Here is a 24,489-nt window from a genome sequence, read left to right as displayed (position 1 = left end):
AACTAATGGTGGAAAAGGAAAAAACTTGTAAGAATAGTAGGACTAGGCCAATACCAGCAAAAGTACAGGTTACACCTAGAAACACTGCTACAATAAAGAGGTATAAGTATAGAGGTAAAGAGGTATAAGAGGTACAATGAAGAGGTACGTAAGTGAAGGTCTACAAATATGACCCTCTCTTTCCAGTAGTGCTCTTCTGAATGACTCTGCTTCTGCTTGAGCAGCAGCATAAACCACTCAAGAGTCTAACATCATCACACAGCTCTTGCTAATTTAAGAGAGCAAACCAAGTTGGTACTATGCTCCAATCTGTTTCAGAATAAAGAGGAAGGAATATGCAAAGTACTGAAGACAAAGGAGTGATGGAGTAATTTCTTCAGTGAACGGTACGTTCATGCACTGTATCAAAATATTGCTCCCAACTTTCTTCACAGCTTTTTCTAGCACAATGCACAGCATATTCTTCTGCAGAGACTCTTTTATTTTTTGTGGTGCAATGAGATGCCTTCTGGGACTACACCGGGATACTCTTACTAAGCCCAAGTGTCATATACACTTTTTACTTTGGCAAGTTTATAGGAGTGATGGACTTCTTAGTAATTCAGCTTTGTGCAAATTACTTTTAAGAGCAATACTCAGCATTAGGATAAAGACTGCAGAGCCCCACATACTTTCTCTGGAAAAAAAAAAAAAGGATTACAGCATGATCTGTAAACCTATACCCTAAGACCTCTGCAAAGGATGAGACACTGCTAATACCATTAAGTGTAAAAGGAACAGTCAACAAAAATAATTTCATCTTAGGAAGTAAAAAATTGCAAAATCAATCTGATTTTTTATGAAGATACCTTGATTAGTATCTGCAGACCCTCCTCCTATTTGGACCCTAGTTGAGAAGACAGGCAAATCAGCACAGGATTTTTCAGGCCCTGATTTTGATGATACCATAGTTGTAATGGCTCTGAGACAGAAAATGTAAACAGACACAAGTTTCAAAAGACTGCAGACAGTAATTTGCACTTTGAGTAGGGGAGGGAGGTAGGAAGGACTCCAGAAAGGAAGGAAGGACTCCAGGAAGGAAGGAACGAAGGAAAGAAGGACTCCAGGAAGGAAAGAAAGACTCCAGGAAGGAAAGAAGGACTCCAGGAAGGAAAGAAGGCAGGCACAAGAGGGGAACATATATTGATTGAGAGGGACCAAGAGTGTGTAAAAGTGATAAATATTCACAGTAGAGACAAGGGACACTTGTGCAAACAAGAGGTAAAGTGTGTATGGGAAAGTGAAAGAGCCCATCAGAGAGGGAATGCACATGATAGAGCAAGAAATTGAGGAAGAGGAAGTGCATGGTAGAAATATGAGAAGTATGAAAGAAAGATGAAAAACAACAGGGAAAAGGAGGGGAAGTATACCAGGGACATACACTGAATGTATGGCATATGGGGAAGCCAGAGAGAAAATGAGAGAGTATGTGCACAAGAGAGAGGAACGGTGCAACAGAAAGAATGAAAAAGTGTCAGAGAGGGGAAAGGCAGGGGGAAATGTACACATGTGGAATCACAAGCATCTGATAGAACAGGAAAGTACACAAATTAATTGGAAAGTTTCCAAGTCAGCAGAGGAAGGGAGGGAAATGGCTGCGTAAGGGAGGGAAAGTGTGCCCAAGACAGGGAAAGTAAAAGCAATAGAGAGGAAGTCTAAGACTGTGAGATGGGGAAAGTGTACCAGAGAGGAAAAATACATGCAGAAAAAGGGGGACACACTATACAGAGAGAAGGAAAGCATTCATGCAAGGAAGTAGAAACTTGAAAGATGAGGAAATCAGTGATAGAGCATGAGGCAGAGAGGGTGGAGAAGCATACACAAGGGAAAAAAGTGTACAAGGGCAAGCAAGGAAAACTGCAGCAGACCAAAGGAAAACCACATGCAACAAAGTAAAGGCATGAGAGAGAATTCTAGGAATTGAAAGCATTAACTAAAAGGAAAGCATAAAAAACAGGGAATGTGTGAAAGAGGGATGGAATGGGTGAAAGTGAGACAGAAAGCATGAGCAAAAGAGAAGAGGGGAAGTGAAAGAGCAAGTGAAGGCATGGGTAAGAAAAAGGTAGTATGCATGAAATTAGAAAAGTACAAGCAAGAGAGACTGGGATGCTGTTCAACTGAAACTAAATGTGGTCAAGAGAAAGCATTAAAGACAGTGAAGTAAAAAAATAGAAACAAAATATGTGAGACAACCCACAAGAAAAGGAAAAAAAAAGTAAGAAGTGCCACAGGGATAGGGAAGTGCATATGCAGAAGAGCAGGAGCCAACGGAAAGCCCTGTGAGGCAAGTGTGAGAAAGCAAGAAAGTGATAGAGGGAAGCGTATGAAAAAGTAAAAGAGGGTAAGAGGTGAAAGACATCTGATAGGGGGAGCCAAAGGTACAGTGGGTGGGAGGGAAGGGATGTCCAGAGAGGGATGAAGGGAGTGCAAGTGAGAGGGAAAGACCCCAGGAGAGACAGACTGATGGGGAAGGAGCAGGTAGGAGTGACAGAACCTGTGTATGCCAGTGAGTGCCAAGGTGTGTGAGAGGCAAGAAGGAAGCAAGAGAGGGAGTGTTAGGGTGAATTTTGGCAGGAAAGTGAGGGGGCAGCAAGATGAATTAAATTATGGAGGAGAGAAATGCAAAGAGAGAGGGAACTAGCAAGTAGACAGTGAGAGGAGTGCTACTGAGTGAGAGACACGCAAGAAGTACAACCAAGAGTGACAGCATGTGGTGGGGCTAAAGTGCAAGTGAGTGACATGAAGTATGCAAGGGAGAAAACTACAAGGTAGCAAAGTGAGAGATCATGATAGAGGGAAGAGTGTGGGGAATATGGAGGAAAACAAGAAATCATGTGCAGGAGGGAAGGAAAACAACAGAAAGAGAAAGAGAAAGAGAAAGAGAAAGAGAAAGAGAAAGAGAAAGAGAAAGAGAAAGAGAAAGAGAAAGAGAAAGAGAAAGAGAAAGAGAAAGAGAAAGAGAAAGAGAAAGAGAAAGAGAAAGAGAAAGAGAAAGAGAAAGAGAAAGAAGGGAGAAAGGAAAGCAAAAGAGATAATAAAAGATGAAAAGGGGCAGCATGAGAGAGAGAGAGGAAAGGAGCACAGGAAATTAACAGTAGGAGTAAGAGAGGAAGTACAAGCACAGGAGAGGAGAACTGTGTGCCTTGTACAGCAGTGCAACAAAGGGGGGCAGCAGAAGAACAAAGGGACAGAGGGCAAGGGTGCGCAAGAGAAAGATCACACACACAAATGAATTAAAGCATGCAAGCGAGAGATAGAAAGCTAGAAAGATAGAAAGAGAAGGGGTCAAACTGCATCCAAGAGAAAGAAAATGCACAGTCAAGAAACAGGACATGAACATCAAGGACAGCAGTAAGGGCATATGACAGAGGGAAACATACTGTGAGAGATGTAAAACTAGAAGAAGTGTGAAGGGCAGCAAGTGGGACAAGGACAGAGAGCAAAAAGAGAGGGAGGAAGCAAGCTAGAGGGGAAAAGCATTATGCTTCCAAAGGCTGGAAGCATAAGCAAGAGGGAAATCAAAGAGGAATAATGTGAGAAAGGTGGGAAAGAGTGAGACAGGAGGTTAGTGAGAAAGACTTGACACAAGATAACAAAGGAAACCGTACAGCACAAGGGAAAGAAAAAGTATGCAAGGGAAGCAAAGCATTAAGAGAGTGAGCACGAAGTGCATGTCCAAGACAAAAACCACATGCCAGACAGACAATAAAACTGAATGACAGCATGAGGCAAGATGTGTGTGACAGAGGGAATATGGATGAGGTGAAGATGGAGAAGGGATGTGAGAAAGTGCGAGATGAGCAGAACATGACATCCATGTAAAGTTCATGGGGAAGCACATGACAGAGAGAGGCAGGGCATCTGAGAGGGAAGCAAATCATATACTGCTGAGAAAGTGTGTGAGAAAGATGAGGCAAGTGACAGAGAGGGTAGGAGTTGGAGAAAGAGAGAGGTAAGGGGCACTGAAGACAATAAGAAAGAGGGAATGAGGAGAATGGGAAGGCTAGAGAAAAGGAGAGGGAGCAAGACAAAGGGATAGTGACAGCAAGAGAGAGGGAACAATGACATTAGACAAGACAGAAAGCACAAGTGGCAATGAAAGTGCAAAGAGGAAGGGTAATTTTGTGAGACAGAAAGCATGCAGGAGAGGGAGAAAGACATAGAAATGAATAGTAATACACATGACAGAGGGGAGTGCCAGAGAATGATAACAGCAAGCAAGGAAAAGCACACATGAGAGATAACATAAACATGACAGGCAGAATCCATGTGAGAGAGGAAACACATGAGAGTGAGGAGGATGCATGTGAGAGGGAGGCTGTTGAGACAGACAGGCACAAGGTGCACCACACATGGGTTAAGGACACAGAGAGAGGAAAAGGGTGTGGGAAGCCTGTGAAAAGGCAAGTGTGAGGAAAAAAAAGTAGAAGAGGCAAGTGATAGAGCCAGAGAGAAAGGGATAACGAAAGGAAAAGAGAAGGATACTCAGGGAGAATTACAGAATCACAGAATGAACTAGGTTGGAAAGGCCTCTTTGAGGTCATCAAGTCCAACATATGAGCTAACAGCACCTTATCAACTAAACCATGGCACTGAGTGCCATGTCCAGCCTTCTTTTAAACATGTCCAGGGACGATGACTTCACCACCCTCCTAGGCAGATAGTTGCAGTGCCCAATCACTCTTTCAGTGAAGAATATTTTCCTGACATCTAACCTTATCTTGCCTTGGAGCAGCTTAAGACTACATCCTCTCGTTCTGTCAATTGTTGCTGGGGAGAAGAGACTGACCCCCACCTGGCTACAACTGTAGAGAGTGATAAGGTCTTCCCTGAGCCTCCTTTTTTCCAGGCTAAACAACTCCAGTTACCTCAAAGGGCTTGTGTCCTGTACCATTCACCAGACTTGTTGGCCTCCTCTAGACACGTTCAAGCATTTCAACATTCTCCCTAAACTGAGGGGCCAGAACTGGACACAGCACTCAAGGTGTCGCCTCACCAGTGCTGAGTACAGGGGAAGAATCACTGCCCTGGCCCTGTGTCCTGGTTCAAGGTAAATTTGGGAGAGAATCCCCAAAAGGGTTCCTCTAGAAGGCAGATTCAACTAGCCCCTCCCCCAACCAGTTCGGGGAAAAATACTTCCTTGGAGAAAAGTGGAAAAAACTGTTGATTAAACAAGAAAACCTAAACAATATTAAACAATGAAATTTCTTGCCACTTTAAAAGAGAGACAAACTCAGAAAAAAAAAATCCCCCCCAGCCCGGGCTGCAGCTCGGCTCACTCAGTCTTTGATCAGTCCCTCTGGCACTGGAAATGCCGCGGCCCAGGCCCGGCCCATTGGGCCACAGGTACGAGCTGATGGTGCTCTTCTGGTTGTTCAGTCCAGAGCAGTTTGAGCAGGTCCAAAGAAAAGGAAAAAACCACAGTCCAGGGAAGTTCTTTGCCTAAGCTAGCTAAAACTAACTAAAAAGCAAAGGAGAGCTCTGTCTCGCTGTCTGTCCGTCTGCCGACAACACAGTCCGGGAGAAGGAATGTGGAGGAGTGAGTGCCGTTTCTGAAAACAAACTTCGCACTTCTTCTCCCTCCCTTCACTCCTGGAACAAGTCTTAAAGGTGCAAAACTTATTATTCAGCATAAACAGAACAGACGACTGGGGATAAAAGCATCATACAGTCAACCTAGGACATTCCACCCCTTATCCCTGTATCATCAGCTTACTACTAAAACTAATATATGTATTCTAACTCTACAAACACATCCAATATACAGCTATACAAAGACAATGGTAGTAACATTCAGCAAACAGTGATATTTACACATAGTTCTCACCCAGCAATCAAATCTCCCTGAGGTACACATCATGTTCTTCCATCTTTCTGCATTATCCACCATGTGCAACCTGGTCCCTGAGCAAAGACAACCCCACAAATGGGTTTGTCTGTACTCGAAGCAGAATTGATCCACACTGTCTTCCCTAACAAACCTCTGACATGTACCACTGGGACTTTGTCTCCATCTACTATATGCAAAGGCTCAGACTGGGCCGGGCCCACTCGATTGGTAGAGCCTTGGGTGTTAACTAACCAGGTGGCTTTTGCCAGATGCTGCTCCCAGTTTTTAAAAGATCCCCCACCCAATGCTTTCAAGGTGGTTTTTAACAGTCCATTGTACCTTTCCACTTTGCCTGCAGCTGGTGCATGGTAGGGAATATGGTACAACCACTCAATGCCATGTTCCCTAGCCCAGGAGTTGATAAGGCTGTTCTTGAAATGAGTCCCATTGTCTGACTCAATCCTCTCAGGGGTACCATGCCTCCAAAGGACCTGCTTTTCAAGGCCCAGGATGGTGTTACAGGCCGTAGCATGAGGCACAGGGTAGGTTTCCAACCATCCCGTGGTGGCTTCCACCATTGTGAGCACGTAGCGCTTGCCTTGGCATGTCTGGGGCAGTGTGATGTAGTCAATCTGCCAGGCCTCCCCATACTTGTACTTGGACCACTGTCCACCATACCACAGGGGCTTCACCCACTTGGCCTCTTTGATGGCAGCACACGTCTCACAGTCATGGATAACCTGAGAAATGCTGTCCATGGTTAAATCCACCCCTCGGTCTTGTGCCCACTTAAAAGTGGCATCTCTGCCCTGAGGCATCATGGGCCCATCATGCTAGAAACAACTCCCCCTTGTGTTGCCAATCTAAGTCTATCTTTGACACCCCTATCTTTGCAGCCTGATCTACCTGCTCATTGTTTTGGTGCTCCTCACTGGCTCTGCTCTTGGGGACATGGGCATCTACATGACGAACTTTCACAGGTAGTTTCCCTACCCTGGTAGCAATGTCTTTCCACTCATCAGCAGCCCAAATTGGTTTTCCTCTATGCTGCCAATTAGTCTTTTTCCACCTCTCCAGCCATCCCCACAGAGCATTGGCTACCATCCATGAATCAGTGTAGAGGTAGAGCTTTGGCCAGTTCTCTCTTTCTGCAATGTCCAGGGGCAGTTGAACAGCTTTGAGTTCAGCAAGTTGATTTGATCCACCTTCTCCTTCGGTAGCTGCAGCAAACTGCCGTGTGGGGCTCCATACGGCTGCTTTCCACTTCCGTTTCATTCCCACAATACGGCAAGAACCATCAGTGAAAAGAGCATAACGTGTTTCCTCTGCTGGCAGTTGGTTATATGGTGGAGCTTCTTCAGCACGTGTCACTTCTTGTTCCTCTTCATCAGCAAGACCAAAGTTTTCACCTTCTGGCCAGTTTGTAATTATCTCTAAAATCTCAGGGTGATTCAGGTTTCCAATCCAGGCGCGCTGTGTAATAAGAGCAATCCACTTGCTCCATGTAGCACTGGTGGCATGGTGGGTGGAGGGAACCTTTCCTCTGAACATCCACCCCAGCACCGGTAATCGGGGTGCCGGGAGGAGTTGTACTTCAATGCCAATCACCTCTGAGGCAGCTTGGACTCCTTCATAGGCTGCTAAGATTTCCTTCTCTGTTGGAGTATAGCTGGCTTCAGACTCTCTGTAGCTTCGACTCCAAAATCCTAATGGTCGGCCTTGAGTCTCCCCAGGCACCTTCTGCCAAAGGCTCCAGGACAGACCATGGTTCCCAGCTGCAGAGTAGAGCACGTTCTTCACACCTGGTCCTGTCCTGACTGGGCCGAGGGCTATTGCATGAGTGATCTCTTGCTTGATCTGGGCAAAGGCTTGTGGCTGCTCAGGACCCCAGTGGAAAGTGTTCTTCTTGCAGGTGACCAGGTAGAAAGGGCTCACAATCTGGTTGTACTCAGGAATATGCATTCTCCAAAAACCTATGGCAGCCAGGAAAGCTTGTGTTTCCTTCCTATTGGTTGGAGGAGACATTGCTGTGATCTTGTTTATGACATCGGTGGGAATCTGACGCCATCCATCTTGCCACTTCACTCCCAGGAACTGGATCTCTCGAGCAGGTCCCTTGACTTTGCTCTTCTTGATGGCAAAGCCGGCTTTCAGGAGAATCTGGATTATTTTCTCTCCTTTCTCAAACACTTCTGCTGCTGTCTTCTCCCACACAATGATGCCATCAATGTACTGCAGATGTTCTGGAGCCTCACCCTTTTCTAGTGCAGTCTGGATCAGTCCATGGCAGATGGTAGGACTGTGCTTTCACCCCTGGGGCAGTCAGTTCCAGGTATACTGCATGCCCCTCCAGGTGAAAGCAAACTGAGGCCTGCACTCTGCTGCCAGAAGAATAGAGAAAAATGCATTAACAATGTCAATAGTGGCGTACCACTTTGCTGCCTTGGACTCCAGCTCGTACTGGAGTTCCAGCATGTCTGGCACAGCAGCGCTCAGCGGTGGAGTCACTTCGTTCAATGCACGGTAGTCCACTGTCAATCTCCATTCTCCTTCAGATTTACGCACAGGCCAGATGGGGCTGTTGAAGGGTGAGTGGGTTTTGCTGACCACCCCTTGGCTCTCCAGCTCACGGATCATTCTGTGGATGGGGATCACAGCATGCCGATTTGTTCGGTACTGCTGGCGGTGCACTGTCGAGGTGGCAATTGGTACTCATTGCTCTTCCACCCTCAGGAGTCCTACTGCAGATGGGTTTTCTGATAATCCAAGTAAGCTGTTCAATTGCTTGATGCTCTCTGTCTCTACAGCAGCTATTCCAAACACCCACCTGAGTCCCTTTGGGTCTTTGAAATACCCACTTCAGAGGAAGTCTATCCCTAAAATGCATGGGGCCTCTGAGCCAGTCACAATAGAGTGTTTCTTCCACTCATTTCCAGTCAGGCTCACCTCAGCTTCCACCAAAGTAAGATCCTGTGATCCCCCTGTCACACCAGTGATAGAAACAGATTCTGCCCCCACATGTCTTGATGGGATTAATGTGCACTGTACACCAGTGTCAACCAAAGCTTTATATTCTTGTGGTTCAGATGTGCCAGGCCAACAAATCCACACAGTCCAAAAAACACGGTTTTCCCTAGCCTCTACCTGGCTAGAGGCAGGGCCCCTCTAAGCCTGGTTATCCTTCTTTCCTGGGGCATATGTCTTGGAGGTTCCTTCAAGTTCCTTCCTTTCAGGAAATATCGTCATCATCATCATATATGGAAGTTCGGTTATGGGCCACTGGAGCTGCTTCCTTTTTGGTGAAACTTCCTCTCGGAGTTTTGCCTTCCTTCAATTCACACACCCGTTGTGCCAGAGCAGCAGTAGGTTTTCCATCACATCTCTTCATGTTTTCTCCGCAATCACGCAGGAAAAACCACAACTCAGCTCGTGAGGTGTACCTTCTTTCCCCATCTGGGGAACATCTGCGTTGGGTACCAGAACCCCTGATCTGTATTGCTGAGATTTGGAGAAAACCCTCTTTGATTTCCTCCCTGAGTTTCTTGTGGTTCTCTTCCATCCTGTCTTCTAACTTCTGCAGATGTGTTTCCATTGCTGCGATTCTGGCAAGTGCTGGGCCACGTACAGCATCTGCATATGCTCGGAGCTTCTTGGCCATATCAAGCATGGTCTCCTCATTATCATCCCGCTTCATTATTGCTAAAGCAGAAGCATATTCTTGTGGCCCAAGTCATACAAGTTTCCGCCACATCACGGGTGTACATGGTACCAAGTCTGGATTTACAATGGTTACATCATCTGAGAAGACAATCTCTGCCACTGCCATTTCCCTCAAGCATTGAATTCCTTGTTCTATAGTCTTCCACTGGGTTTGCTGCATATAAAGATCGTCTGGACACAGATATCTTTGTGCCACACTTCCCAGGACCTGTGCCCAGAGACTCTGAGAGTCAGCCCCCCTCATCATTCCTTGGTCAATAACTGGATCATGTGACAGGGATCCTAAATGCCTTGCTTCACTACCATCCAAAATTGTAGCCTTGCCTGCAGCATCCCAAAGACGGACCAACCAACTAACTATAGATTCATCAAGTCTTTGAGTGTAATCCTTTCTTAGGCCACGAAGATCCTTCAGGGAATAGGACTCAATAGTGGCTTCTGATCTTGAATCAGTTGCTTTAACTCCAGCTTTTGTGTCAGTAATTGGCTTTGAAGGTCCTTCCCCTGGATCATCATCATCGATCACTGGCCAATTGGTTTTGCCTGTGTGCTTCTTTCCTGCAGTGACTGCCAGTGGCTTAGGGTTACTGTCTGGTTTAGCTACAACCTGAGAAGCTGGGGTGCTGACTGCAGCCTGAGTGACTGGGATAGCTGCTAGTTTATCTCCCTGCCCCCCTTCCTCTGTCTGCTGCCCTACAGTATCTAGCAGGGTGTGATAAGCATAGGCCAGGGCCCAGCTTATTGCAATGATTCTTTTCTCCCTAGAGCTATCATGGCACTTCTCTCTCAGGCAGTTCCCCACTTCATTTGGGTTCTGAATTTGTTCACGTGGAAAATCCCACTCTACAGAGTCAGAAAATTCCTTCAAAATTTGGCCCATATTTTCCCATTCTCCACACCACTCAGGAGTTTCCACACCTGGGTCAGGGGTCTCATCAGCTCCCCTGGACATCTCAGCCCTCACTTTAGAGAAGCTGCAGAAGCTGTATAAAGGATGTTTACCAGGAAAGAGACCAGAAAGATGGTCTCTTTAACATTCAGGGAAAACTGAACATTCTCAAAAAGTGACACAACAGATTCAAAGGAGAAGAAGGAAAGGAGAGGCTGGAAAACCTCATCCCCTGCTCCTCCTCTAATAAACTGGGTGCAATTACTAATAAACCCCCAAACTAGGGGTAGTTCCATACTACTGGAACTAGGACGCAGGGTAGGACAAAGAAACCATAAACCATACATATCTTGAACAGACTACAGTATCTTTGTAAATGCCCTATAAACCACTATCACCAAGGCCAGCACAATAGCTATTTTAATCCGTGCTCCTCTACTGTAAAAACTATGTGTAAGGGACAATACTCCTAGTGACCAAAAAGGTACTAAAACCTCAAAGAACCCTAAAGACCAGAGCCACATGAAGGCCTCCACCCCAAGAGATATTATCAGTTCAAGCAACATGGTTACTGACTGCTGTAACCCACTACAGAACAAACACAACAAAACTGCAATCAATAAAGTTTTTTTCTACTTTCTCGAGCCACACGTTGGGCGCCAATAATGTATTTGTCCTGGTTCAAGGTAAATTTGAGAGAGAATCCCCAAAGGGGTTCCTCTAGAAGGCAGATTCAACTAGCCCCTCCCCCAACCGGTTCGGGGAAAAATACTTCCTTGGCGAAAAGTGGAAAAAACTGTTGATTAAACAAGAAAACCTAAACAATATTAAACAATGAAATTTCTTGCCACTTTAAAAGAGAGACAAACTCGGAAAAAAAAAATCCCCCCCAGCCCGGGCTGCAGCTCGGCTCACTCAGTCTTTGATCAGTCCCTCTGGCACTGGAAATGCCGCGGCCCAGGCCCGGCCCGTTGGGCCACAGGTACGAGCTGATGGTGCTCTTCTGGTTGTTCAGTCCAGAGCAGTTTGAGCAGGTCCAAAGAAAAGGAAAAAACCACAGTCCAGGGAAGTTCTTTGCTCAGCTAACTAAAACTAACTAAAAAGCAAAGGAGAGCTCTGTCTCGTTGTCTGTCCGTCTGCCGACAACACAGTCCGGGAGAAGGAATGTGGAGGAGTGAGTGCCGTTTCTGAAAATAAACTCCGTGCTTCTTCTCCCTCCCTTCACTCCTGGAACAAGTCTTAAAGGTGCAAAACTTATTATTCAGCATAAACAGAACAGACGACTGGGGATAAAAGCATCATACAGTCAACCTAGGACACCCTGCTGGGCACACTATTCCTGATAAAGGCCAGGATGCCGTTGGCCTTCTTGGCCACCAGGCCATACTGCGGGCTCATGTTCAATCACCTGCTGACCAGCATCCCCAGGTCCCTTTCTGCCTGGGCGCTGTCCAGCCACTCTGTTCCCAGCCTGTGGTGCTGCAGGGGCTTGTTGTGACTCAAGGGAAGGATCCGGCACCTGGACTTGTTAAACCTCCTATTTGGAGTCCTATATTGGACTTGGCCTATCTATCCAGCCTGTCCAGGTCCCTCTGCAGAACCCTCCTACCCTCTAACAGATCAATACTCGCTCCCAGCTTGGTGTCATCTGCAAATTTACTGATGGTGGACTTGATCCACTCATCCAGATCATCAGTGAAGATATTAAACAGGACTGGTCCCAGCACAGACCCCTGAGGGACACACTGGTGACTGCCCACGAAGTGGATGTGACACCATTCACCTCCGCTCTCTGTGCCTGGCCATGCAGCCAGTTTCTAACCCAGCAAAGAGTGCTCCTGTCCAAGCCAGCTTTTCCAGGAGTGTCCTACGGGCAGATGGTGTCAAAGGCTTTACTGAATGTCAGGTAGACAACATCCACAGTCTTCCCCTCATCCATCAGGTGGGTTACCTGGTTATAAAAGGAGATCAGGTTGTTCAGGACCTGCCCCTCCTAAATCCATGCTGGCTGCATCTGAGCCCTGGGCTATCCTGTAGGTGCCATGTGACAACACTCAAGATGATCTGTGCCATAATCCTGTCAGGCACTGATGTCAGGCTGACAGGTCTGTAGTGTCCTGGATCTTCCTTCCTGCCCTTTTTGTGGATGGGCATCACATTTGCCAGCTTCCAGTCATCTGGGACCTCCCCAGTGAGCCAGGACTGCTGGTAAATGATGGAGAGCGACTTCACAAGCTCATCTGCCAACTCCCTCATCACCCTGGGATGGCCCATCTGGGCCCATAGACTTGTGAGCATCTAAGTGGCTCAGCAGGTCTCTGACTGTCCCCTCCTGGATTACAGGGGGAATGATTCTGATCCCTATCCCCATCTACCAGGCCAGGAGGACAACTTGCCTTTCTGTTGAAAACTGAAGCAAAGAAGGTGTTAAGTATCTCTGCCTTTTCCTCATCTTTAGTTACTAAATGCCCTCCCGCATCTAATAGAGAATGGAGATTATCCTTGCATCTCTTTTTGACATTAATGTATTAAAAAAAAATAAAATATTGTCCTTCACCGAAGCCAGTCCTTTACCACCAGGAAGCTTTCCAGCCATTCTGCCCCCAGCCTGTAGGTTGTTGTGATCCAAGTGTAGGACCTGGCAATTGGTGTTTTTGAGTATCATACCATTGGCCTTGGCCCATCAATCCAGCCTGTCCAGATCCTTCTCCAGGGCCTTCCTGTCCTCCAGCAGATCAACACTTCTACCTAACTTGGTGTTGTGACCTGATCCCTTGTACAGATCACTAATAAAGATACAGATGAGGGGCAGGCAAAGCACATGAGAAAGAGGCAAAGCCTATCAGAGAGAGGGAAATGTGGGTGCAGAGATAAGAGAGAAGAAGCTTCACAGTGAGAAGGGGAAGAGATGTGGGAAAGGAAGAGAAGAGAAACAACTGGAGATAATGACAGAGGGGAGAGAGGAAGGGAAGCCACTCTGTTTTGGGAAGGACTCAAGAAAGCTTGAAAGACAGATAGGAAATCCCCAAGAGAGAGGAAATGCAAATCTAAGAGGGAGGGAGGCTCAAGAGAAGCTAAAGGCGGTGTATGGCTAGAGGAAGCTCTACAGATTTAAAAGAAAAACTATAGAGATGGAAAGGACAGAGAACGAGTGGGAAGAAAAAAGCACAAGTGAGACACTGCAAGCTTAAGAGAGGCATAGTGCATGCAAGAAAGTATGTCTGTCAAGAGACTGGAAAGCATACAAAGGAGAAAGTAAAAGACAAAGAAACAAAGGGAATGAGGGAGGGAAGTCCTAGAGAAAAATGCATGTGAAAGAAGAAGGGTGGGGGAGAAGATGAGGACCCAGGTAAAAGATTTAACATGGGACAGAAAAGGAAAATTGCAAGCAATTTGCATTTAGGAAGGCAAGAGGTGGGGGGGGGCAGAGAGAAGACAGATGTAGCACCAGACGAAGAGAGAGACTGACACAGGGAGAGAGGAGAATGAACAGAGGTGTTAAACCACATCCAGGTGCCTCAGTTTGACTGGGACACTTCATATGCATAAATAAATAGTTATTCTTGTAATCCTATGCTTTCCATCTTGATCTCTCTCCTCAGTCTGCATGTAGCAGCCTTATCTTGATGCAACTGTGAGAGGGAGAGATGTGATGCACATGCAAGTGAGAAAAAGTATGAAAAACAGGTGCAAAGTGTGTCCAAGAGAGAAGGGAAGTTTGGGGTGCGGTGGTGTGGTGGTGACAAGCGGATAACGAGGGATAGGGAAGATACCAAACAAGCTAAAGAAAGGGATACAAAGGAATGAGAGGAGAGACAGCAAGCAAGATAAAATGAAGGACAGTGAGTCAGAGACAGCAGGAAGGCACATGGGAAAATGAAATTTCATTTTATAGCAGCACCAAGCTTCACAGTTCTTCATCTACTATCAGCGGGGTTGACAAATCAAAATTCTCTTACATGGTAGTGTAGAAAAACCTAATCCCTTTCATACAAGCTTATTAAAATTCTGCTTATTGCAGAATGATATGTTTTTTGAAAATAACATACTGCATGACCACCTATTATCCTGCAACTTTGTGGAAAGTTAGTTTTCCTCTGTTAAGTTCCAGTTCAGTAACAATAGGAAGGACTGACATAAGTTTATTTACAGACACAAAACTTAACCAAGCTTTCATTATTATTTTTCAGCTTTTCAAGTCCCTTTAGAATCCTGCTAACAGTTTCTGACTAGACTGTCATTATTCTCTGAGGATACTCTGCATGCTTACCATTGGAACACACAACTTCCCCTAGGTTACTCATGCCCAACATGGTTAATACCAATTGTCTTAATATATTCAATAAGCTTTGCAGGTATCAACATTTAATGAACTCTTTTGTGTAAGCAACATTGGGAAATCTAACCATACAGGATGGCAGAAAAATACTATCTCACAACATGGAGGTTCCAAACAAAAATAAAGAACAAATACTGCATCCTTTTGTACAGCAAAGTGGTACAACATACATGCAGTGTAGGTAGTTGCAGTTCTAAAGATGCAATGCGAACTGTCAACTCAGTTATGTGCTCTTGAGCAAAAGTCTCATGAAAACCAGAAGAACAAGAGGAAGAAGACAATGTAACCATGACAACCTCAAATCAGAGCTTGGGCAGAAATAAAAAGTATTTTCAGAACCCTTTCAATTTAATATTACCCAAAAAGAAAAAGTGGTAGACTATTTCAATTAAAAAGTATAACTGATATTACTCAAAGTGTCTCTACCTAAGACTGCAGTTCTATTGATGAGAACAAATCTCATAGCAATTGCAATAAAGAGCATCAGTAAGACCATTTAAAAGCCAAATGAGTAAGTCTCAATGATTTAGGCAGTAACTAGCACACTGGAGGACAAGTTCTCAATTAGTCATCAGTCATTACTGGAAAGCAAATCTCATGTTGGATACGCTAACTCTACCAAAAACTGAATCATAATTTTTAAAGTTCTAAATCTATTCAGATACCTAATTTTACCTATAGAAAGCAAAAATAACCTAACCTACCCCAAAACTACTAAAACTGATTCATGGAGCAAAAGGATGATATTTATTTTGCAAATGGATTTGAAGTAACTTGCTATTTGTTTATAACAGAAGCAACCCTGCTTTGACAGATCACTTTCCAATTAGAAAATACTTTTCAATACTGAGAATCATGGCTGCCTGGAAGAAGCCTCATAGGAAAAGTCAGTGTCTTGACAACGTGAAAAATGAATGAATGAAAATTTATCCATCACAGAGCAGTAACGAAGTCCAAGAGAAATCTTCAGCCATCTCTACAATGACACCATCTCAGGAAAAACATAAGTGAGCAGAATACTCTTCCAGCTTGTGGCAACAAAACCCCAGCCTAGTTTTAGCCAATCACTTCCAGATTTCTATGCATATCCACAAACAAGTAAATAATCTCTGTATTTCTTTTTATTTATTTAAAGAATGAGACTGCTACAATATAACAGATAACAAGTGTTAACAATTTTAGAGAATGCAGCCGCATATACTCTTAGATGCCAACATTTTTTCAGCTTGCACCTTTTTCTTTTTTAGGTTTTGCTAAACTAAGTAAGACAGAATGGATTTAAACAGAAGAATTAAAAACTACTTGTATAAAATATTGAAGGGTTCAGTGGAAAATGTTTGGACTGTCCTTTGTCTTTATGGAGACACTTTCAACCTAGGACTCAAAAAAAAGGTATATTGAAGCACTCACTGAATGTCCACCTGACATCAGAAGGAAAAGTTTTTAATGCATTAACATGGGTAGTGAACAGGATTAGATTGCAAATGGGGGTGTGTATTCTATTGCCATCTGTTAGAGGTGAGCCAGTTTCTTCTGTTAATTGGGCCACCTGTTAAAACCAGGTGGGGCAATTTTCTTTATCTCTTCCATGACCCATTCACCCTATAGGCGATATCTTCTGTTAATGGCCATTGAGTGTCACTGCATGACTGATAAAATTACATCATCCCACTGTGAGATGCTCTGCCCAGGGGGAGGGGCCAAGCATTCCTACCTGGATATAATCTGAGATCTAGAACACCACAGGCAGCCTTTTCCTACTGGATTCCCAGAGGAGCAGCTTTCTTCTCCGCTGGATTCTCAGAGGAAGACCAGGCCCATCTACATCACCACTGGATCTTCAAAGGAAAACTGCACCCTTCTACAGGATCACTGCTCCAACAGAACCACATTTGTCACTCCAGGAGGACTGCAGCCAATTGGACTGCATTCCAATTGGACTACTACCAACACCCTGACCAGCAGGGTGTCAGGTTGTATTTTGACTCTGTCAGTGTTGTTTTGTATTACTGCATTTTTATTTTTCCTAATAAAGAATTGTTCCTACTCCCATATCTTTGCCTAAGAGCCCCTTAATTTCAAAATTATTATAATTCAGAGGAAGGGGTTTTATATTTTCTAGTTCAAGAAAGGCTCCTGCCTTCCTTAGCAGACACCTGTCTTTTCAAACCAAGACAGGGGACTCAATCAATCCAACACATTAGGCTGAAGATGGCAAAAGCTGACATGAACTGCTGAAATACCTTAGCTAGCACACCTTCTTAATTCTGTTTAGATCAGCATCATAAAAGAATTCAGAGCAGAATTTAAGTTTGTTGTGCCAGAGCTCTACATTAAGAAAATCAAGGCATAACATTAAAGTTATGCAACTATTAACACATTCCAGTTGGGCATACATCCATTTTTGTTATCTTAAAGCCATTTACTAATGCAAAAGCACTGTTACAACTTGATATCTGAGGAACAAAAACTAATAGGCATGCAGGCTCCTAGTGCTAGGAAACACCCACCCTGACACCTAACTAACTAAAGCAACTAAAACACAGATTTCAATGTGCTGATAATCTGAAAACTATCACGATGCCTAACTGAAGAGTGGTAATTACACAACACTGTGAACATCACCCACATGACAATTTTGTTTGGGTAGGAGCTTGGAAACTGAATCCATCTGGAGTGTACTGCACAGTGAGGTCATATAATATAGGTCAAATTATCCAACAACATGGCCCTTTTCCATTTTTAATGACCCAAAACCCCAAAGTTCTAATTCAGATCAGAGCAACAGAGTGGTCACTGTAAAAACTACCTTTTATATGAACCAGGTACTCACAGGAATTTATGCAAGTCACACACAGAATACTTGGTTAAGTTCAGGCATCAGTTTAATCAGTACTCCCCATCTCAAAAATGGTTTCAAGACTTATTGCACAGTTTCCATGGAGACTGAAACTAAAGAGTTCTTTTTCTGTCTGCAAAAATCCCTTCACATTTAGGCTGCCAACTTTCTTAGGAGAGCCTGAACGATTAAAAGTGGCAGTAATATCCATGTTAGTGTCTATCACATGCCACTTAATTATTTTAGAAACACATTTACCTTTCCATATGAGGAGAATATCTTATAGTTTCATGAGTTTATTCAGACGAAAGCAAATTATTTAAGGACTTCCAACTACATTTCCACAGCAAATGTACAATCTGAAAACCTCCTTATCTTCTATCCCACCTTATCATACCAGCAAAATATATATGGGCTACATGTATCTAATGCACTTTCATCTCACAAGTAAGCTCTTAATGTCTCTCATCACATCTCCACAAGCAAACTGATGAAGTCCAGGCTAGGAAAAGTGGACATTCAGGTGAACTGATAAACTATTGAGATGCTGCAGAAATTCCATCTGAAAGCCAGTCACCAGTGATCAACCACAGGATGTCACACAGGGGCCACTACTGTTTAATGTCTTCACTAATGAACTAGGTGATGGGCAGTGCCACCTCAGCAAGTCTGCACACAATACACAGCTGAGAGTCTGTGCAGGAGCAGGAACAGTCTGTGCAGGAGCTGGGTTTGCAGATGGGTCTGCTGCTACTTAGGGGCATCTCGACAGGCTGGAGAAGTGGACTGATAAGAAGCTCAAGATGTTTAACAAAGGGAGATGCCAAATTCTGCACCACACACCAGAACAGGCTTAGGGCTGACCATCTGGAAAGCAGCTAGGTAGAGAAGGACATACGTCACTTCTGCTGGACAACAAGCTGAGCATGAGCAAGCAATGTTCCCAAGAACCAACCCAGGGCTGTAGTGTGAAAAGTGGAGCCAGCAGGTTGAAGGAGGTGATCATCCCTCTCTATTGAGCAGTTGTGAGATCACATCTAGGGTTCTGGATCCAGTTCTAGGGTCCCCAGTACAAGACAGACATGGGTCTACTGGAGCAAATGCACTGAAAGCTCACAAAGATGTCTCAGCGACTGGAGCAGCTGACAAAATGAGAGGCTAAGAAAGCCAGGACTGTTTAACCTTGAGCAGAGAAAGTTTGGCAGGGTTCTCAAACAATGTCCATAAATGTCTCATGGGCAGAAGATGTACTCAAACTCGTCTCACTGGTGCTCACTGAAAGGATGAATGATATACAAATTGCCCTTAAACACCAGTGAACGACTGTTTAATCCAAGTGCTGCTATATGCTGGAAGAGGTTGATCAAGAAGACCCTGGTGTATCTCTGCTTGCTTTGGCTGACCCTCCTTTGTGCAGGAGGGTTGGACTCCAGATTCAAGTATTCTGTGGCTTCATAAATGCAAAGTGCCAAAAGAGGGAAGGGTATGTATGCCTACTTGCATCTAGGCATCGCTGCCCAATGCAACACAGCTTTAAAGAATTTCAGCAAAAAGCTCTGGTAAACCAACCCAACTGATGCAGCTGTAAATTACATTCTGCTAGAATGGCTGAAATTAACAAAGACAGCCTTGGAATCAGGCTTTCCTATCCAGGCCAACCTCCTCAGATGCAACAGCTGTTAAACAGGCTGCAGAATGCAAGGCTCTTTGCTAAGAATGACACTCCTGAGTGGTTCTGGGCACATCTTAATCTTGCTCTCAGAAACACAATCAAAAAGCAGGGGTTTGAATTTCACTGACCAAGGCACATTGCTATAAAGCAGTTAATAAGAAGCTTTTATAAAGAACATCCTAAAGCATCTAGCATTTTTATTTAAAAAAAGTTCAGCCTCCCATACACTTAAGAAAACACATGAAGTAGCCAACCTCTTGCCTTCTGCAGTTTCAGCTTTGGTTCCAAGAAGTAACAAGCAAGTAATAAGAATCATTTGGACAGCAATGGCAAAGCACAAGAATAAAAAATAAAAAGCATATAGACCAAGTTCTGAGCAGATTAACATACAATTTAAGCAAGTCCCAGCAGGTAGAGATTCCAGTCCATATTTATGGACTGTTTCATTGAGGAAACAGCCTTACCAGTTGATTTAAATGAAACTTAGATTGACTACAGACACAAACTGCTTGATGGAATCTACTTGCATAAGTGATGTGGGTGTTACAGGCTGTAGCTACCCACTTAAGAGCAGGTTAAGTCAGCTCTGTGCCTGGCAACACTACTAGCTGAGATTTAATCTGCAAAAATTCAGCCAGGAAAACATCAGAACAACAAGCAACACTACTGTAGAGACACATAATTTGAAGCAATATCAAACAAGTACAAATACTCAAAGATTTTGTCACCAAAAGTTTTTCGTTATTTTGTTAGAAAAGCTTTTCAAAAACATGCTGTATGTTATCATTTCCTCTTCATTGTATATTAGTGTTCCTCACAGTCTGCAGTTTAGGCTTTAAACAACAATAAAACTTTAAATTACAGGAGCTATATCTTTTTTCCTACTTCCCCACACAATGCCACCAAGGTAGTGCTCTCTACTCTGCTTGGAATCCTCCAAACTCTAACAAAAAGTGCCAGTTCCACAGCACCTACAGTGTAACGAGGAAGAATGAAGAGTTAGACCGCAAAAAAAAAAAAAAAAAAAAAAAAAAAAAAAAAAAAAAAATCCAACATGGCAGAAACACGGATGTGAACTGTTAAAACAGCACAGAGCTATTTTAAACAAATCACAGCAGAGGTATAAAGGAATTGGGAAAAACAGGACATTGACAGAATGCAAGCATGGGTACGATATTTACCAGAAGACAAGTGGCAACACTTTTTATATGCACAGGTTCACTCTTTTGTAAAATAGAGTGAAATAATGTAGAACACTTTAAGAGTTTGGATACTGGAAAAATGTATTGGTTGAGCAAAGTAGTAACTAAAACTAAACCAGGGAACATTAAAAGAAGAGTTAAAACTCACTTTGGTGTCAAGTCAGCAGGTAGTAAAGAAAATTCAAGAAAGGGCTTTCTGAGGTTACATAAATCAAGACATCAATAATTAGTGTACTCCACATATACTCCTGCTGAAGCAAAAAAGAAAAAAAAAACTAGAATGAACAGAGAAAAGACTGGCTTTCAGAAGTATCATACTCAAACACCAGTACTTAGACCTTATCAATCTATTTAAGACCAAAGACAACTTCAGGCTAGTTGGCCCCAGACTAAGAGGTAAGGTTCTACAGTGAGTCTCAATTTACACTAAGGAGTGCATGAGTAGATCAGTACAATGACCCAGCACTGGTCTGCATAAATCCACAGCAACCAAGTAGAGACTGCTAGACATCTTTAGAGAGCCATGTAGCAGACAGGCAAATCAGTGAACAAAGGTTAATCACTCTGAATACCTGTTAAGGAGCCTGTTAATCCAGAAAAATGTACACAGGGACTGTGTACAAATTTACTCTGCTAGAACAGATCCCTCCTGGCTCAAAAACCTCACTTGGTCAGCTGGTGATCCCATCTCCTTACTCCTCTAATGAGCCAACACAAGGACACAGTGTAGGCATAGACCAAAACAGAGAAGCAAAATGAGAAGAGAGAAGCCAGAAAACAAAAATCACTAAAAGATGACACTGTGTAGATAAAAGGGAGTCAGAGGTTTACAGATGTTAACAAGTAAGACAAAAAGTTGTGATAAACTAAATATTGTCTAAAATCCCACCTGCTAAGTCTACTGCAATATTTTTACAAACAAACAAACAAAAAAAAAAAAGTAGATAACAGAGAAAAGACTCTGAGATGGTAAGAATTTAGTCACTGTCAAATGTCAATTCTGTGAAAATTCATGAAGTTTTGGTATTTGTGAATTGATATAATACGATATGGAATTCACAACTCTCCTATTTTAACATATTGTATCACTCAGTTTAAATACCCTCAATGATGAGTTAAAAGCAATTTTAGAGTCCGACTGGATTTTATATGCACACTCCTAAATTTCATTAGCATTTTACAACTGTCTTCTTAAAATTCCAATGCAATAATTCATTTTATTTTAACTCATCCACTACACAAGATACTCAGAAAAGTACAAATATTTTAGTTCCAAATGACTGCAATAACCAGTAACATACAATAATATTAGTGTGTTTTATTTATAAAACTTTCCATGTCACTATGTCAAAGAAGGACATTCAAAGAACATCATGTTAGTTAAGTTTGAATTCTATTATAATACTTTAAAAAGCCATTCTCCAGAACATGCTGTCATTAAAAAAAAAAAAAAATTAAGTAATTTAGCACAGCAAACTGAGAAGTCATTAAGAAACAAAATTAGTAAAACATACATGTATATTCCCAAAGAAAAACTTCTGTAGATAAAATGGAACTGGAAGAGTTAGGTGAACTTATACTGAAAAAAGTAACATGCGTATTTTTAATACAAAACTAACTTTCAGGGAAAAAGATTATGTGAACAAAAATTTATTTGAAAATAGATATACTTTATGGATGGTGTTTATAACTGCAGTGCATAGAGGAGCATTACTTCAGTTCAAAAATTATTACCTGCTAACTTCAGAACTCAAGTAGCATAGCAGATGGATGGCCCAAAGGAAAGGTCCTGCATATGTTGCAAATGCTGTAAGGAAGATAGCTGGTATCTCCACGTAGCTGTCTAGTCCCACAAAACCTGCTGAAATGTCCACAGTAGCAATGCCATTTGAATTTCCCTGAAAATAGGGATAAAATAGTAAATATACAAATACCTCCAAAAATACATTTAAAATACATTAGAATCATATTAATTATTGCACCCATTAAGGACTTATTCTTTAAATTGCTTTACAGTACAGCCATATTCTTTACATCTGAATTTCAATAAATCAGCTTACCAAACAAGTGCTCATAATTAAAATTTACAGATTCAGAAAGGCATAAACAGCATGCTATTTTGGGAGTTTTGTCTGCAAATTAACATGCCTATTGTTTAATAAGTTACATTTAAAAAAAAAATAAAATAAACAGCTCCACTTGCTGATTTCAGACACATTAATGAAAAATATGTATTTTTTTGCCACACAAGGTTAAAACAAAAGATTTTAGGTCTGCTGCCTAAAATTACACCAGGAAATAAATATTTCTTGCCCTTACAGACAGCAGGACTCTAATTTAGAGCTGTAATAAAACATTACATCACGGCAGAAGTTCCTGCATGTAAACAGATTAAGACAGGCAAATTTAGAAAGGTTTCTCCTTCTCAAGTCTCTCTACCACATAAGATTGTATTGGAATAGACCAGAAGTCAGTTTAGATAGCCTGAATTATCAATAAAAGGCATTTAAACCTACCAAGAGAAAAACAGAAGGAACATACAGCAATTAAAGTATCAAGAGCTGTCAAAGTTTGGTATGTTTTACCTAGTTTTCTTTTCCAGTGACCAGGCCCACTAAATAACACGGAACAATGTAAAATGGAAGGAAATGTTTTCCATTGAAAATCCAAAAATACTTAACTTTACCCAAACACCTAAAGTAACAAACACACCCTAAGATTAAGGCAGAATATTTCTTAAATTAACAGGTCATAGATAGGTTTCCTCAAACTAGTGAGAAAGCTCTTAGATAGTCTTGCTGTACCTTGAGAAACTGATCAGCTTCTACAGCACTGATATTCTAACAGCCATCAAACCCTCTTTGTCCACCCACGGAATCCCAGAACAACAATAATTTAAGGACTGTCACCACTGATAGCCTTAGACTCAATTCCAGCAGAGCCTATGAGGAGTGGTGGCTCCCCATTTCCCTCAAACCTGACCTCGGGTCACCTTAGTGATTGCAGTCCTCTTGAACTGCAAGTTACCCCAGCAAGGAAGTGTTAGCATCAAATACACACTTCTGTCACAAAGCCCAGAGCACACCAGAGCAGACAGTGTGATGAAGTCTTGAGAAGATAACAATAAAACAAGAACCTAAAGACCAAAAAAGTCTTGTGCATCTACTTTCCTAACAAAGAACTGCTTCAAGAGGGTTCCCTCCTGCCAGGGGAGCCCTCAAGGAGTTGCCTGATGTGGGATCTGCAAACTCACAACTGGTGCACAGAAGACAGACAGCTTTTTTAGGTACATAACTAACTAGGCACCAGCAAAAAAAAACCCGATCCTGAGACAGCTCTAAAATTTAAGAGAAAAAAGGCATCTGTATTGATGGAACCACTCAGAGCCCATTATGAGCAGTCACCATCTCCAAACTCACCATGAAGATACCCCCATAATGTAAGGGAAGCCTGAAGCTGTAAGAGAGCTGTATGGTATGGATTTTACCAAGATATCATACAGTAAAAAAATCTTCACTTATGACTGTTAGTCTTCCTCATTTTGACTTTCATCATGCACCACAGTAGTAAATCACTGCACCCATGTAATCAATTACTAGTGCAGCATCCAGCAATGACAGGAGCAAAGCACAGTACAACTAATGATAAACAGCTAAAAAAAAAAAAAAAAAAAAAGGCGTGTCTGTGCCCTAGAACCTGTAATATGAGACTGTAAAAGAAAGCTGTAAAATAAGGCTGCTCCTCAGGTTTAACCAGTATAGACTGAGGTCATGGCAAGAGCAGAAAGGTAAGTGTAGCACTTTTAAGCGCTGAGCAGGGTTGTACTTCTCAACAAGCTGGTGTTTGACAGGGACAGGTAGGGAGGGAACTTGCTCTCTTTTCCTCCAGTCCCTGTCCACAGCAGCAGGTCTTTTGCCCACCACATCTACTTATTTTTCACTGCCCTTCTCCTCTGCATG

General features: G+C 42.9%; 1 protein-coding gene across 9 annotated transcripts in view; it reads right to left on the bottom strand.

Annotated features, from left to right (window-relative positions):
• Nucleotides 1-24,489, bottom strand: part of PIGG (phosphatidylinositol glycan anchor biosynthesis class G) — an 83,287-nt gene that overhangs the window by 7,417 nt on the left and 51,381 nt on the right. For 7 of the 9 annotated variants that reach the window (XM_054003067.1, XM_054003068.1, XM_054003072.1 and 4 more), the window contains one exon: nucleotides 22,265-22,428. In XM_054003067.1, the coding sequence (XP_053859042.1) occupies nucleotides 22,265-22,428 (164 nt within the window). Of the gene's footprint in view, nucleotides 1-20,684; nucleotides 20,782-22,264; nucleotides 22,429-24,489 lie in introns of those variants that run through there. The other 2 variants (XM_054003069.1, XM_054003070.1) reach the window with 2 other exon arrangements.

The sequence above is a fragment of the Vidua macroura genome, chromosome Z (genome assembly GCF_024509145.1).
Source record: "Vidua macroura isolate BioBank_ID:100142 chromosome Z, ASM2450914v1, whole genome shotgun sequence".
Taxonomy (NCBI): Eukaryota; Metazoa; Chordata; class Aves; order Passeriformes; family Viduidae; genus Vidua; species Vidua macroura.
Note: the sequence above shows the minus strand (reverse complement) of the source record. Positions and strands in the feature narration are given on the sequence as shown.